General features: G+C 24.8%; 1 protein-coding gene across 3 annotated transcripts in view; it reads right to left on the bottom strand.

Annotated features, from left to right (window-relative positions):
- The window catches only part of LOC100208995 (ATP-dependent RNA helicase DDX1), a 64,768-nt gene extending 46,711 nt beyond the window's left edge, over positions 1-18,057 (bottom strand). The window contains exons 1-7 of one of the 3 annotated variants that reach the window (XM_065814937.1): positions 17,987-18,057; positions 11,432-11,483; positions 11,256-11,319; positions 8,438-8,467; positions 8,221-8,320; positions 1,550-1,591; positions 1,345-1,428 (exon numbers count right to left, since the gene is read on the bottom strand). In XM_065814937.1, coding sequence (XP_065671009.1) covers positions 1,345-1,428; positions 1,550-1,591; positions 8,221-8,320; positions 8,438-8,467; positions 11,256-11,319; positions 11,432-11,483; positions 17,987-18,005 — 391 coding nt within the window. In that variant the 5' untranslated portion in view covers positions 18,006-18,057. Of the gene's footprint in view, positions 1-1,344; positions 1,429-1,549; positions 1,594-8,220; positions 8,321-8,437; positions 8,468-11,255; positions 11,320-11,431; positions 11,484-17,986 lie in introns of all 3 variants that reach the window. The other 2 variants (XM_065814938.1, XM_065814939.1) reach the window with 2 other exon arrangements.
- Positions 18,058-18,300: the final 243 nt, after the last annotated feature.

Raw genomic sequence — 18,300 nt, 5'->3', positions numbered from 1 at the left:
ATAAAAGCATTGATAAATGAAAAAACACTTTCACAGCGTGAAATTGCTAAAAAATGTGGTATTTCACATACCTCAGTACAGAGAGTTGTCAAAAAATTGGATATGGGTGATAACTGTTCACTGAAAAGGAAAGGTAAATGTGGTAAAAAAAATTTTTTTGACTCCTCGTGGTAAAAGAACATTGTCGAAAGAAATAAAGGAGGATAGGACTGCTACAAATTCTTTCATAAAAAATAAATTACAAGCCTCTGGAATTCAAATGTCCACCAGAACATTGCAGAGAAGACTCAATGATCTCGGTTATAATAGTAGATGGCCAGTAAAAAAGCCAAAGTTAACAATCAAAATGAAAGGAAACAGATTGAAATGGGCTCTGAAGTATAAAAACTTTACAGTAAAAGATTGGAAACAGGTTTGAGTTTAAATTATTTTAATATTTTTATATAAAAACACACATGGAATGAGAAATTATAAAACAATATTTTATTTCAGGTTTGCTTTAGTGATGAGAGCACATTCCAAGGGATGACAAACAATGCTCAGTATGTTCGCCGTAAAATATCGGATAAATATCACGAAGACTGTGTTATAAAAACTGTGAAACATCCGACTTCTGTCATGATTTGGTCCGTGATAAGCGGAAAAGGTTTGGGTCGACTCTACGTTTTAGAGGGCATTATGAGGCAAGACCAGTATCGAGATGTCTTGCAACATCGATTGTTACCACAACTAAGGGATTGGTTTGGTGAAATAGAGAAATTTAAATTTATGTAAGATGGTGTCCCTTGCCATACTACAAAATCTATAAAAAAGTTCCTCTCAGAAGAAAAAGTTCCATTATTGGATTGGCCAGGTAACTCACCAGACGACAATCCAATAGGAAATGTTTGGAAACTCGTGAAGAGAAAAATTTCAAAAGAAAATATCACAAACAAAGTTAATTTGATTGAAAAAATTATATATTATTGGAACCACGATATAAATTTAAAAGAAATGTCATTAAAATGTATTTAAAGCATGCCTCGACGTGTCCAAGTAATTACTGATGCCAAAGGCGGGCTCACAAAATATTGATACAATGTGTGTCTATCATTAGGTTTATTAATTTTTGTTGTTATTTTATAGATTTATTTGGTTTTATCGTGTATATGAATGTTAATTAAAAATAAAAAGTATTTGAATACATTTTAATTGTTTACTGCATTTTATAACCCCAAGAAATCATTAATACAGAAAAAATGTAGGTGGCACTAATAAATTGTCATGGGACTGTATATACACACACAAAAATAATAAAAAATGCTATTTTATTAATACAAATAATAAGAAATTCTGATAAAAAACCTTTTGATACACCAAGTGTTGATCTAGATCCTTGCCACTCTTTATGTTCTCGTGATTGACAAAGTAACCCATCTTCTGATATTGCTTTAAAACAAAAAAGAGAAGTTAATTATAAAACATTAAGTTTCATTCACAAAACAAAATTTCTTAGTAATAAAAAAAGTAATGTAAAAAGTAAAAAGAGAAGACTTAATGTAAAATTCACCAAATGAGCTGCTTCTGTCCAACTTGCTCATTTCCCATTTTCCTAAAATTGTAACTGAAGTTAAAATTTTATATATATATATATATATATATATATATATATATATATATATATATATATATATATATATATAATATATATATATATATATACACACACACATGTGTATATAAAATTAAAAATAACACAATGTTTTTTATTCTTGACATGTTTCAAAAAGCTTTTTAATTAAAAATGTTTACATTTCCAAATGATTATTTTTCAATTAAAAAAACAAACTCTGAAATAAATATTAAAAAAAAGGAGTCTTTACAGAGAAATATTAACAGACATATATTATACATAATAAACTAATATATTTATTACAAAATTACTTGGTAAATAACCAATCAAAATAATCAACTGCAAAAAAAAAAAACTTACTGTAAAAATAAATAGATAAGTTTACAGCATAATGTACAGTTTGTTTATTAAGTGAGGGACTTTCCCATTTAATGTGGAGGGCTTCCTTTATCTTTAATTTGTGTTTGGTTGGGGCATTATCCAAAATCTCAAAAGAATCACAGTTAGCCAGATTTTTGCAATTAAGAGATAAATTTAAGTATTTAAATATATGAGATCGTTTATCACTTTTAAGGTGCTCACTTATTCTAGTTGCCAAATGTCTGGAGGTTTCTCCAATATGACTGGCATTACAGCCAGCGCAAGAAATTTTAAAGACAACATGAGATTTAAGCAGTTTAGGAAGTGACTCTTTTAAGCAAAAACAATTCTTGTATTTCATCCTTGCAATATTTATGAACAACTTTTGAAATTTTCATTTTAGTATAATTAGAGTACATTCCAATGTATGGAAGCGCAAAGTATTTTATATTTAAGCTACTAACAATGTTAAAAACAGATGGGTTTATTTTCTTAACAATATAAGATTTAATCTTAGAGTCAATTTTTTGTGGAAATTTATAATTTTTTAAAACTAACGATAGATTCCTAATATCTTTATTAAAACCAACCTAAGTATTATTAATTTTTAATATTAAGTTAATATATTAATATTGAAAAGATAACCAGATTGCCTTTTTAGATGTACTTATTAAAAAATCCAATTAGTTTTCGACTTCAGTTTATCACAAAAAAATGCATACAGGTCTTTTACAAAATGTTTTTGGTTTTATTCCCTCTTGCTACAAATTTGGACTTGTTCGTTTTTGATTGATTGCACATTTTAAGTTTTTTTATTGTAAAATAATCTTTTGAAAATGTAATAATATATATAAATTTATATATATATATATATATATATATATATATATATATATATATATATATATATATATATATATATATATATATATATATATACACACTATATACACAAATATTATATATATATTTATATATAAATATTATATACATATAATTATACCTATATAAAATAAAAGTTTGTGGTAAAAAACAGCTCCAAGTTTGTCTATGGTATTTAAATGGCAAAAATTAAGGTTAGATTATAACAAAACGCATTAATTTAATTGAGGAAACTAATTAAATTTAATGTTTTTTTAAAAAACCATAAAACTGCAAATTAAAAGACTAGAATGTTTTTAAAAACATTCTGAAATTTTTATTTCATTTTTTTAAAAATAATAAAATTCTGAATGTTTATTTTTTATTTTTTTACTGTATAACATGCGCTACATCAACTATCTTATAGCCTGCTGCTACAAAGGAGTGTTGCTACATTGACTATCTTATAGCCTGCTGCTACAAAGGGGTGTTGCTTGATTGACTATCTTATAACCTGCTGCTATAAAGAAGTGCTGCTACAATGACTGAACAGATTTTTGATTGATGCCCTTACTCTTTAAGACAAGGTGCAAAAACGCATTGTAAACATAGTTGGACCTGCTTTTGCAGTTAAACTCCAACCATTATTACATCGTCGTTATGTTGCTTCTGTTTCTCTTTTCTATAAATACTATAATGGGCACTGCTCCAAAGAGCTAGCGTCTCTTATGCCGTTTACTAAAATTCATTCTCGTGTTACACATCATTCAATTTAGTCTCATCCTAATTGCAATTGTTTCTAAGTGCTTCAAAAATTCTTACTTGTCTAGCTTTTTCCCCTCAAACATCAGTTCTTTAGAATTTTCTTCCTTCATCTTGTTTTCCTGATTCATATAATTTGCAATCTTTTAGGATCACTGTCAATCGTTATCTTGCTCTAATAGTGGTTGCTTGCAGTCTTGTTAGAAGTGAAGATGTTGAATATATATATATATATATATACATGTATATATATATATATATATATATATATATATATATATATATATATATATATATATATATATATATGTATGTATGTATATATATATATATATATACACATGTATATATATATATATATATATATATATATATATATATATATATATATATATATATATATATATATATATATATATATAATTATTTTAGAGAATAACCTTAATGTAACAAATTTATGTAAAGATTATTTTTTTTAGTTTTGAAATTGCTTTTTAACAAAGGTTTTTTCATTATCATTAAATTTTTAGATTTAACTCAGAATGAATGTCGATTAGAAATGATTTTAACTAATTTATGAGTAGTAGGCAAAGATTTTGTTAATGTTAAAATTTTTTTTTTTGATAAACCTAATTTTTTTTACTTTTAAGAAATTCACTTTTAAACAATTGACGCCAAAAATATATAATCATTGTTTACTACCTTAGGGAACGTTCCTACTATAAAATATCATCAACCAGGATCTTGCTTCAAAACAAGATGGCAGATGCAAAAAAATATCAACTATCATGAATGAAAGAGAAAAGAAGATGGCTGAGGTAACTTCCTTATTTATATCTCTTATATATTGTCTGGGTATTATTCTTCAAATACTGTCTGGCTATTAAAGCACCAGTTAATGTTTTGGCAGTTTTGTGTTTGAAGTAAAAAATACCTTAAGCTTGTTCAATCATTATTAAAAGGTATGTCTGTTATTTAAGTCAACAGGTTGTTGTAATAGGTTTAGTTGATGATGTTGTTGAGGAAGATAAGAAAAAGATGCTTCAAAAACTTTTAGAGTTTCCTAAAATTTATTTAAAGTTATAATGTACAAAAAAATCAATTCAACGCTTATGCCTTGTTTTCCATCCTTAATTCAGATCAAGTCAGAATTAGGATCACAACAATCACCCTTCTTCTGGTAACAAGTCCTGTACAACTTTACACATGTCTTACTATCTTGTCTCAATAAAAATAGTAATGTTAGGCAAACTTTAACTAATAGATGGCCTCTTAAAGAAACTTTAACTCATAGATGGCCTCTTAAGCAAAGACTTTAACTGATAGATGGCCTCTTAAGCAAAGACTTCAACTGATAGATGGCCTCTTAAGCAAATTTTAACTGACAGATGGCCTCTTAAGCAAACTTTAACTGATAGATGGCCTCTTAAGCAAAGAATTTAAGAAAAAACAAAAAAAAAGTTTTTATTACCTAGCTATAGATGACTAATATTCAAAGATTAACAAAATATAAACAAATTTAAGTAATGTGCTTGGCCTGGACATATACATACTAGGGTGATTCTAAAAACAACTTTTTTTGTAATTGTCTGCTGCCACCCCCTAAATGTGTTCTATGTAATAAATCAATCCTAAATTTAAAAAATTTTTAAATAAAAAAAAATTTTATGGGTTGCTCAAGACCCTTAAACATCAAATGGGTCCCTAATATTTTGAAAAAAAAAGTTCTTCAAAAGCATATCATGTTGGGTCTCAAAAGAAGTGAAATTTTATAAAAATTTCAAAAATTGTAAAGAAAATTTATGGAAACACAAATTAAAAAGGTTTGTTTGATGGTCTTAAGCCAGTATTCTTTGATCTCTGCTGATTCAGCCAGACGCAGAAGTTTTTATTATTACTTAGTAGTTAAAAGTTAAAGCCTTACTTTACCTATATTTTTTCCCTTTCTTGTACAAAGGCTATTTTTAATTGTTTTCCAAAGCTTTTTATAATTAATTTTTTTTGATTAAAAGAAACATTTTATGGAAAAAAAAAGCCTTTGTATTTCTGCAAGATGTCATTTCAAAAAGATATTTTGATTTAGTTATTTTGATAATATTTGGCATGCTAGTTTTTTCCATAAACTCTCTTAACATCTAAAAATCTTATTAAAGTTATTAAAAATCGGCCATAATTATTATTTAAAACAATAAAACGCATTGAAAGATAATCAGCAACAAACTACAAAAGTACCTCACATCCAAAACTAATATTGCTATAAAGATCGCAGCTTTTTAATTGAGACCCATAAGCAGCTAGACTAATGCGTTTTTACTGCGTTCAACAACTTAAGATTGAAAACAAAATTAAGTTAATTGGCATGTTGAACCATTGATAGTAGAACCTAAGTATGGCCATTGTAAATGCTTACGCAGATAAATAACTGAAAATTGTGAATTACGTCACATAATATAATATAATAAAGTAGCAAATTCTTGGAACAATCTTTCCAATAATGTTGCTCTACAAACATCGGCAAATCTTTTCAGAACCCTAAAATTTACAAAAAGTTACAAAAAATTATCAATTACAAATTTGCACATAAAATAATTTCTAACAACTTTGTAAAAATGTACCCATTTCAAATTGTAAAATTCCGTTTTGAATTAGTTTAAAACTTTTTAACTATTAAAGTTGTTCTTGATGGACTACACTCTACTTCATTTCCAGTAAATTCTATCACAAGGTTCTATTCTTGGTCCTGTTTTGTTTTTCTTTTTTATAAATTAAAACAAATAATAAAATAAATTTTTTCATATAATAACCTCCTCAATAATCTTCTCAACAATTTAAAGATTAAACTTCTACTTTTTGTAGGACTATGAGAGAACAACATGTCTCGCATAGTCCTACTTTTTATAGGACTATGAGTGGTATGTTGTTCTTTGTAAATAGTTTTGCCTTGTTTTTGGGAAAGGTAATAAGATCAGACACATGTATTAGAAATGGAAAGTTAGACTTTGTTAATAAAACTGTTTACAATTTCCCAAAAATCTCTAGAAACTTTTGAGATAAAATATGAGATTTAGTAAACTGTGAATATTAGAGTTTAGTATCATTTGAGTGTCAATTATAATAATAAAACAATACAATAATAATTGGAGTGTCATTACAATAATAAAAAGTCTTGAAAGTACTTGAAAGTTTGTTTTATAAAAAGCTATTTTTGTGAAAACAAGAAGCTACACAAGAAGGTAAAAACCATAATTACACAAGAAGGTAAAAACCATTGGATAGAATGAACTTCCATGCTATCTTTAGTAAGTTGAAAAAACTATTAACCTATTTTGAAAATTGTATATATTATCCTTTGTAAATTTAGCAAATATTATAATTTTGTTTTTTTTTATCATGATTGCCATTTTCTTACTTTTGATTTTATTCTTTTTTTCAAAAGGCATTCGCCAAATATAAAACTTTGTTGTCAACATCATTTTTATTTGTTGTTATAAACATTTTCAAAAAATATATATATTATTTACATTTACATTATTATTTGCCCTTTTATTATATACTGTTTTATACTTTGGCTCCTAATGGTTGTAATGTAGTAACTAGTTTCAGCTGCAACGCTTAAGCATTTGTCCCACTGTCATAAGAATACACTTATTTCTCTTTTCATGTTACCATGGTTGTTGGTCAAGCAAACTCATGTTCCATCACTTAAAACTCAATTTTACATGACTCATCATTCAGCAAAGCTGCATCCATTATACTTCAATGGTTCCTTCATTTTTGACAAACTTTCATTTGGGTAATTTTTTTCCTAACACATTAATGCTCTTTTCTCCCATCCTTATTTTCTCCTATCTTTATTATTTTCTGACTTATACAACTTTCATTCCTTACACTCGTACATTCAAATCAAGTTGGACATTCAAGTTATATATTCAAGTTGCCGATTCAAGTTGTCGTTTGTTAACTAATTATTTCTCTTTAAATCTCTTCTTTTTCTATTAACTCTTATTTTAGTTAACTGTTAACTTTAATAGTGGTATAATGGCTGCTTGTAGGGATTTTGGAATTTATTAATAAATACATGCATATATACAAAATATACATATATACATACAGAGTTTGTTATTTTATGATGACATTGGATGATTATATTAGTTATAATTAATAAATTAAAATTATAAATTAATATTAATATTAGAGATTTTTTATGCCAATATCCATTTTTGATGATCAAAATAAATATAAAAATAATTAAAAATATATTTGGTTGCTATAACAACACTAATTATATTATTGTTTTATTTAAAATAAGGATAACAACAAACTTACAAGAACTAAGTCTAAGAACAAACAACAATAACTAAAAATAGCTTTAATTTGAAAAAAATCAAAATAAAAAATAAAAAAAAAATAAAAAATTCATAAAAATTGGACAAATAAATGTGAAGACTTTTAATATTATTCATCAATACATTAGGGAGCTTATACATATAATTCATAATACTTTATATTTAACGGATGGTTAACTATTATATTATATAACAATAAATAAATATTAATAATAAAATGTTAAAAAAAAAGGTTAACTAGAATAATATTTTTCAATTTAATATAATTAGAAAAATTACCTTTAGCTACTTCAGTTTTTGTCTTTTGGTTACCAGGTTGCTCACTTAAATTTGCTAATATATTTTCATAAACTATTTGTATTACTGGAAGACAAAATGCCTATAAAGATCAAAACTTTCATAGATTCAAATTGAACTTGGATTTAAGTTAAAAGTTAAAAACATAAAAACAAAATTTATATAAAACAATAAACAGCAAAGTAAAAACAAAACATACGCCTGTTTTCCCACTGCCAGTTTCAGCTGCCTTTTGCATAAAAATAACAACATTAAACAACAATAAATGAAAAAACAATCGAAACCTATTTATTTTATCTTTTTAATTTTATTTTATAGCAAAAGGATTCAACTTTAAACATAAAATAATGAATTTACAATATAAATTCATACTAAATATGACTTAATATCATAAGTATAACTATATGTATAAATAAGTATATGAGTGCAAGAGCGGAGAAAAGTTCTCCTACAACCAACATGGTGAGCCATGCAAGCTGCTACTCTAAACTGCTTTTTACATTTTAAACAGCTTTTTGTTATTGCACAAGATATCTGTTTATTTATATAAAAATTGCTAATTAAATACAAAATTTGGTTTTATACTTGTTACTAGCATATGTTTGTAACGTTAATGTTACAATAATATACACATAACAATGAATTAAATTTTATAATATATATATAATTTTAGTGTATTTAAAAATAGAGTGCTCAATGTTTTTTAAGATAAGAGCAATAATAAATTAGTAAAAACACTTATCTAATTTTTCTTTAACATATAGATAAGTGTTTTTACAAATTTATTATTGCTCTTATCTTTAAGAATATATATATATATATATATATATATATATATATATATATATATATATATATATATATATATATATATATATATATATATATATATATACATACACATATATATATACAGCCCACAATCCCCTGAAACTCTCTTGACCACACTCCCTTAAAACGGTTTGCGGGAGCAATTAACAATTAATTATCATTGTAACTAAAATGAAAAATGCAAAATCAAAAAAATTTAATTCATTGGATATTAAACAGGCACAGTTTTTGCAAATTCAAAAAAAATTTTACTTCTAAAGAATTTTTTCAGGGTGCAACAAATGACGCTTGTTATGTGTATATTATTGTAACATTAATGTTACAAACATAAGCTAGTAACAAGTATAAAACCAAATTTTGTATTTAATTAGCAATTTTTATATAAATAAACAGATAGCTTGTGCAAAAATAAAAAGCTTTTGTAAAAAGAAGTTTAGAGGAGCTGCTCGCATCGCTCGCCATGTTGGTTGTAGGAGAGCTTTTCTCCGCTCTTGCACTCATTTACTCTCGCCGAGGCATGTGTATATATATTGGACTTTAAACGTTGTTATTAAGGACATTAAAAGAAAAATATGTTAGTTACTATTTGGGAGTTGCTTTGTGATAGCGATTTACAGTACACTCATTATTCTAGAAAATCTCCTAAGTTTTGAAGCTTTTGAGTGATATTTTTGTTCATCTATTTAATATGCAATTGTTGTTTCTTCCAGACTAAATGAACAAAAATATGAAACTTTTCTTCTGTATCAATAAAAAGAAATTTTTTTTTAGCTGCCATCATAAAATTGTGCCCGTAGTGGCTGCTCAATGTGGCCATTTTTACAGTCCTTAAATATAAGCTATTGAAATACACTTTGAATCCAAGGAGATGAATAGTTACATTGCTAAATTGATATTTTATTATCATAAATTGGTAAATTATTTATTACAGTCTCATAATCTATATCAGGCCTTGTTACGAGATTTCGCTGCGTAGCGAAAACGCGTAGTGCATTTCTAAGTAACTCAACTCAGCAAATATATTTTGTATCATTAGAAGTTATATTGCATCACTAGCATCTTTTCAAGTACCGCATTGTAATTAGAGTTATTTTATTAACGTGTTAAAAATCAAACAAACAGTTTTTTTCTCTCACTATAACAAAAGTTACAAATAAAATCTAAGTTCCTATTTGAAAAATCATTTTTATTATTTTTTTCAATATGAACTAAATTTTATTTTGAAAAAAATATTTTTTTCATAAAACGTAAAATAATATTTGTTTATTTTCTTATAATTTTACAGTTGGTTTTTGGTTAATTTATTAACTGTTAATAAATTTTTTCTTATTTATTTTGTGAACTCTTTTTAATAATGTTTTTAAACAATAAGAGTTTTTTATTATTTATCAGTTACCGATAACATATTTGTGATCATAATTTATTTTCATAAATTAAACGAACATCATTAAAACTTTACGTTGTTAAATTAACAATAAACAAAACATCTTATTAATAAAATATTTACATCAAAATAAATCGTGCATTTTTTAAACTATTATGACCAAAAATAATTTTTATATTTGAGAGTAATTTATATATTTAATTCCTTAAGATAAAACTTAAAACACTTTATTTTTTTAACTAATTTTTAACAACAATAAAAAAAATTATTAAACAAACTGTTTCTTTAACAAAAAATCTATTAGTTTACAATTGCGGGTAAATGCTTTTACTTACAACTTTATTTCTTCTGAATAAACGTCATGTTAACGACATCAAAAGATAATTTAAATATTTTAAAAGATAAAAGTTTTTGCGTAGCGCAAAACTGCTGAATGCATAGGCAAATTGCCTTTTCGCAGGCAAAATGCGAGCTGTGTAACGCTTCTTAGCAAGACCTGCTATATGGACTAAAAACAACAATGTTGTCTGCACATTCCTTTTCCTTTTCTTCTTTGTAGAATAACTGTTCTAAACAAGTTACTTATATGTACTTTTAATAATGGTCATAAAAAGAAAAATTCCAAATGAAATGTTTCGAAAATGTTTGAAAAATTTTACTGATTTTTTAACTGCTTTTATCTTTTTTAAGGATTTTTTTAAAGATTTTTTTAAATAAAATTTATATATTTCTAATATTTGCCACATGTCACAGTTGGCAGTTATCTTTATTCAAGTAGTTGTAATATATTTAAAAACATCACCATAAGTACATCACCACCACCAAGTATCATTGGAATTGCTTCGGCCTGAATATCTGTTGCAAGCCTAATAAACAAAATAAAAGATTCTTTCTATCTAAAACTATACAAAATTTACAAACATTATAATTATCAATATCATAAAGTATATATCATAAATGATATGAAAATAAACATACCCCCATCCCATTTCATCAACACCTTTCAACAACTCGGGTAACATTCCAAACTCTAAATAAATTTAAAAAAAAACATACTTTATAGCCGCATGGTCAAAAAAACAAACTTTTTATCTGCAAAGAGCTAAACGTTGATTTAAATGAGAGCTATCCTATCAAAATGGCAGACTACACTTGATTGCAGACAAAAAAAGTTAATACTAAAAAACTAACAGTAGGAATATGCTATGGAAATCTTCAGAATAAATTTATATGACAAAAAAGGAAAAAAGGGCAGAAAATATTGACCATGTAAAGTGGATAAAATACTATGTGGCTATGTGAAATGTAGGAACAAACTGTCGTTTTTATAGCTTGCAAGCAATCGGTTCACAAGAGCAGTGCAACCAAAAAGGTGCTCTTGTTGGTTTTAGTGGATGAAATGTACTTTTTTTGAATAAGTTTTGGTGAGTATAATAAGAAAAGAACTTGAAAAAGAAAATGAAATAAAGAAAAAGTAAAATGTGTTAGTGAACTTTGTTGCTGATATAATTACATTCAGAAGATATAATTGAATTACCTGATGGAGCAGAAGAAACAATAAAGCTATAAGTAAGTTGTTCCTGTGCCAAATTTAGACAACAACCTTCACTTCTAACAGCAAAGTTATACACCACATTCATTAAAAATGTTATGATATATTGCACTGAAACATTGACAATAAAGGTTGATAATGAATATGGAACCAACAAAGAAAATGCATAAAGGAAGATTAAACCAGTTTAAACACAAAGAGCATATATAAAATACAGTTGATTGGGTATCAGCATGTAGCCAATTGTCAGTTTTAGCATAAAAAGGTAGAAATTAAAGTAGTAAAACTTGAAGAGATTGCATTACAAGTGACTTAAAAAAGCTTTATAAAAACAAAACTTCTTTTATATATATATATTAGACCAGTTCAAAAAAAATCTTTTTTAATTATTTAGCAGCTAGATGTTTAAATGTTGTAAATTGATGAAAAAAAGTAAATCATTAAAGTTTCAAAGCATTATTCCAATATTTAGTAACAGCTCAATTAAGTTTACTTTTCAATAGGGTCCTAAAATTAAAAAAAAAAAGTTCCTTAAAAGTAGGTCAACTAGTACTCAAGTACTCAAGAGAAACAAAATAATATATAAATTTCAAAAATAATAATCAAAGTACTCAAGAGAAGCAAAATAATATATAAATTTCAAAAATAATAATCGTTTTATAAAAATAATTTTAAAATAAATTTAAAAAATAAATTAAAAATTTTTTATTTTTATTAAAAAACTTGTAAAAATGTACTTTTTTTATATCTAGTTAAAAAACCATAGTTTTTGTGCAATTAAATCTAAAATAATAATTGTAGTATGAAAATATCATTTTTTTTTTTTAAATTTTTATATAATTTCGCTACTTTTAAGACCCAACATGACTTTTGAAAAAAATTCTTTTTTTAAAATAATTGGGACCTATTAAAAAGTAAGGTTAATTGAACTGTTCCTAAAACACATTATTTAAGTTTGCAATTTTGAACTAATTTTCCTGACCACAAACCACATCAAATCAAAGGGTAGCCCAAATAAAGTTCAAAAATTATTTTTTTTATATACAATTTCGAAATGGTCTAATATATATATATATATATATATATATATATATATATATATATATATATATATATATATATATATATTTATATATATATATATATATATATATATATATATATATATATATATATATATATATATATATTATATATATATATATATATATATATATATATATATATATATATATATATATATATATTTATATATATATATATATATATATATATATATATATATATATATATATATATAATATTTTAAAAATTATTTTTTAATTTCTTTTAAAAAGCATAAATTGTCTCAAAAATGCAGACAATTAACTGTCCTCATGACCTTTTTTCAGAATTCTGAGACTTACCTAAAATCAGAACAAACCCAGAAAACCAGGATGTCTGATCACTCTATCTTAAATGCAAGATTAAGTTTTGGTTGATGGATATATCCAGAGTAAGAAAATTTTCTAATTATTATTACACACAAAAAATTGTATTAATCTTTGTAATGATAGTATCAAATTATAACTTAATTGATTGGCATTTATCGATGCGTTTACTAAATATTGTACTCTTTTAGTTCTAACATAGTTTTAAAAATTTATTACACATGGGTAAAATAAATAAATTTAAAGAAAAAATTAAAAGTTATATATGATTATGTAAATGCAACAGTGGTTTACTTTTATAATATACTTTTCATAATACATTTTTCTTTTTCTTTTTTTTCTAAAATTTCAACTATCAACGCATTAACTACTGTATCAACCAGAGTTACCGGATTACACATTAACTAAACTTACCGGATTAAACATTAACATTAACTAAAGGAAATGTGAAGTATGCAGTTTAAACAAAGAAATAATTTGTAAATTTGAGAATGAAAAAATAACATTTCCCCGATGGTCAAAAAAAAGTGTTGAACTTGTTGTCCTTAATACAAGAAAGAAAGAAGGGGGTAGAGGGGAATAGTAGGGGGAGTTGTTGAAAAAAATAGAGGGGGAAGGGATTTGTTCATATCTAATAAACATGGGCAGGGGTGAAGGAGGGGGGGTGGGTGAAGGGGTTATTAAAAGAGGGGAGGGGGAGTTTTTTATGTTACATTTTTTATAAAAAATTTCAGTTTATAAATCTAAACTTTTATATAAATCTAATTTTTTTCTGAGAATAGCCTCTGATATATATATATATATATATATATATATATATATATATATATATATATATATATATATATATATATATATCTATATATATATATATATATATATATATATATATATATATATATATATATATATATATATATATATATATATATATATATATATATATATAAATCGTAAATTTCAATTTAGAACCGAATATGAGAAATTTATTACACAACCGAAAATATTCACTCGAATCGAATTTTCGATCGAAAGTCATAATTGTATTTAGAACCGAAAAAATTTCGATTGAATTATCAATCGAAACATCATAAATAATTTTAGAACCGAAAAAATTTCGATAGAATTTTTGATCAAAAGTCGTGAAATAAAGTTTTAAAATTAAATTTAAATAAAAAAAGAAAGGATTTTGTAATTCGATCCAAATTTTTTCGGTTGTAAAATTCGGTTCTATAAATATTTTGGAGGATAAATATTTTCGACTCTATCTTGTGACACACACACACACACACATATATATATATATATATATATATATATATATATATATATATATATATATGTAAAATATATGTATATATGTAAAATAATATATATATATATATATATATATATATATATATATATATATATATATATATATATATATATATATATATATATATATATATAACAAGTAGTCTGTGCTACTCCTAAATAATGGTGATTCTCCCAAAACTTTATAATATTTATTTTTAAATGAGCCTGTGTTTCACATAAAAAGTTTTCCTCTTTTTTTTAATGTGGAAACAAAACAATAAGAATGCTTCCATCTAATTCAAGATAAAGCAAGGTTAAATAACAAGTCAGCAGTAGAATAAGATTATTGATTGAATAACTTTGCTTATCAAAAAAAAACTCATTTCCTTCAAAAATTAGGGCAGCAGTACCACCCCACCCCCTATCCCATAGAAATTTGCAGAAAATCAGCGTTTTTTTGCGAAAAAAAATGTTCGCCATAAAAAACTATATACATAAAAAAAAGCAAATTTTAATTTGTGCGGCACCCAAATTGGCGCACAAATACAGTCTAGAATAGCCCCTACATATAAATATATATATATATATAAATATTGTATATGTATATATATATATATATATATATATATATATATATATATATATATATATATATAGATATATATATATATATATATATATATATATATATATATATATATATATATATATATATATATATATATATATATATATATTGTATATGTATATATATATATATATATATAAATATTGTATATGTATATATATATATATATATATATATATATATATATATATATATATATATATATAAACACATATATATATATGTATATGTATACACATATATAAATTATGTTAGTGTATTCTAAAATCAGAGTGCTCAATGTTCTAAAAGAACAGAGCAATAATAAATTAGTAAAAACACTTATCTAATTTTTGATTACTTCAACACTGTGTTTCACCATCAGTAGGTTCATCAGGAAGAATCAGGAAGAATATATACACATATATATATTGGATATGTATATATATATATACATTTCTGATGAATCTTTGTTGATGAAACACAGTGTCAAATGGAAAAATTTAGTTAAGTGATTTTCTACTAATATATATATATATATATATATATATATATATATATATATATATATATATATATATATATATATATATTTATATATATATATATATATATATATGTATATATATATATGTATGTATATATATATATATATATATATATATATAAATATATATATATATATATATATATATATATATATATATATATATATATATATCAGAGATGTAGTCGAGACAGTAATGGCCAAGACCTAGACTATGACCAAGACATTTAGGTTCAAGACCAAGACTAAGACCAAGACTTTAGGCTTCAAGACCAATACCAAGACCAAGACAGTTAAATATGAATCTCGAGGCCTACCTCTCTGATATATATATATATATATATATATATATATATATATATATATATATATATATATATATATATATATATATATATATTAAATGTTGACATCTTCAATAGATTTTATTTGTATAAATAAATTTTTAAAAAAGCTTCTTTTTATGGATTAACTTCTATTTGTTAAAAATATATTTATTTTTACAATATTTCGAGGGAATATAGATACCCTTGTTATCAAGTATATTAAAAACAGTTATAAAATATAATATTATACAAAACCGTCTAAATTTACGAAACAATGTTCTTTGCAAGAGCCTCTTTTTGAGAGTTTTTTAAGAGAGTTTTTTGTGACGTAAGAATTTGAACATAGGTTTCCAAAATGCAGTCGTCACATAATCGCCATCATCCCAGTTAAGACCATTGTCGCAAAAGGTACTTTCGTTGGGTTGTATTTCCAAAGCTTCCCTAACTTTCCTATTAAAACTATTTATTTCTATTTTCAATGTATTGCGACCATTCCAGTGGAAATTCCCTTGGCAAATTTTGGGATGTTCAGCTACAGCTGAATTTTTCCCTTCACCTTGTTGTGCACTTGTTTGATGCTGGCATATCCGAGACGATATCTTCAGTCTAGTTTCATTAACATAACATTTGCCACAAGAGCACTCTAATTTGTAAACACCAGGATAGGAATTAACTGGTAGTGTAGGTTTATTTTTAGAACTAAGTAGACTTTAGGGACTTTTTGGAGACTTAAACACTGGTGCACCTCTTGGTTTTTATAAAAACTTTTCGTAACTTAGGACTGATTCTAGGGATCCAGGGTAAAGACACAATTCTTTTTGGAGACATTAGGAAATGTTGATTTTTCGTGAGATCTTTTTTGTTGCTAGCACTTTCTTTTGCAGACTTAACTAGTTTTTCCAGACTTTTCCTTTCATAGCTGTTTTCTACAAATACATCAATAAGAAATGACAGCTCATCATCAATATTATTTATTGTGCATAAATGTTATGCTCTATGGATGAAACCAATAAAAACAACATTGATAATTTTAGGGTCATGGCATGAGTTTGGTTTAATTTGAATGTTTGTGATTGCCTTTTTGCGATGTATTTTAAAATTATATGTACCGGTTTTATTGTTGGTAACTGAATCATCAAGATAGTTTAATGTATTGGTTAAGTCGGCAGATTCCATTGTGTATTGAATAATTTTGTGTTGTTTGTTAAGTAGATCTAAAAACTTTTGCGCATCTTCTTCTACTTGGAACCTTGAATGAATATCATCGACATACTTTTAAATGATTTTACATGGATATTGTTGTTAAGCGCCAATGAAAGAGCATTACTTCATGATATTGTAAAAAATACTCAGCAACTACCACTATAAGAGCTAACCCAATTGGTCCGGAGTTTTCGAGCTCGTGAATATCATTTTCATATAAAAAATAGCAATGAGAAAGATAAAGTTCTAAAAGTAATCTGATCTCTTCAAAAGTTAACTTAGATGTAAAGCTCTGGTTGTTTCTTAATCTTTCAACTAGTATAATATTGCTTCTTTAATCGGGACCGAAGGGTACAAATTTACAACATCAAAGGAGACCTGAACCTCATTCTTATCAAGAAGTTTTTTAAAAAGTGTATATATATATATATATATATATATATATATACACGCACACATATAGGCATACAATACTCCTAAAACACTGAGAAAATACTGACTTTTTTAATGGAAGCTAATATTAATAATTTGCTTTAAAATAAAAATATGAAACCAAGTTTAAACAATACCTGAAAAATGTCCGGCCATTCTGAATCAGTTCCTTTAAACAGTTTAATATTTACATATAAAAATCTGAAAGTTAAATAATAAAAAAATATGCAATCAAATGTCATTTAAAACTTTTTTCATATCTTAAATAAAAATTTTTATTAGTTTCATTTTTTGCAATTTGTATATTTCATTTACCAATTGATTATAATATGATAAAATAATGTTATTATCTATAAATAAACAAAATTTTTAATTATAACTTTATAGAATTTCACTTAGTGGCAAAAATATTTGAAAGTTTAAATAAGTGACTTCTTTTTAATGTGCAGAA

Source organism: Hydra vulgaris, chromosome 13 (assembly GCF_038396675.1).
Source record: "Hydra vulgaris chromosome 13, alternate assembly HydraT2T_AEP".
In the NCBI taxonomy this organism is placed as follows: Eukaryota; Metazoa; Cnidaria; class Hydrozoa; order Anthoathecata; family Hydridae; genus Hydra; species Hydra vulgaris.
The sequence above is the reverse complement of the archived record's forward strand: the minus strand, read 5'-3'. Positions and strand labels throughout refer to the sequence as shown.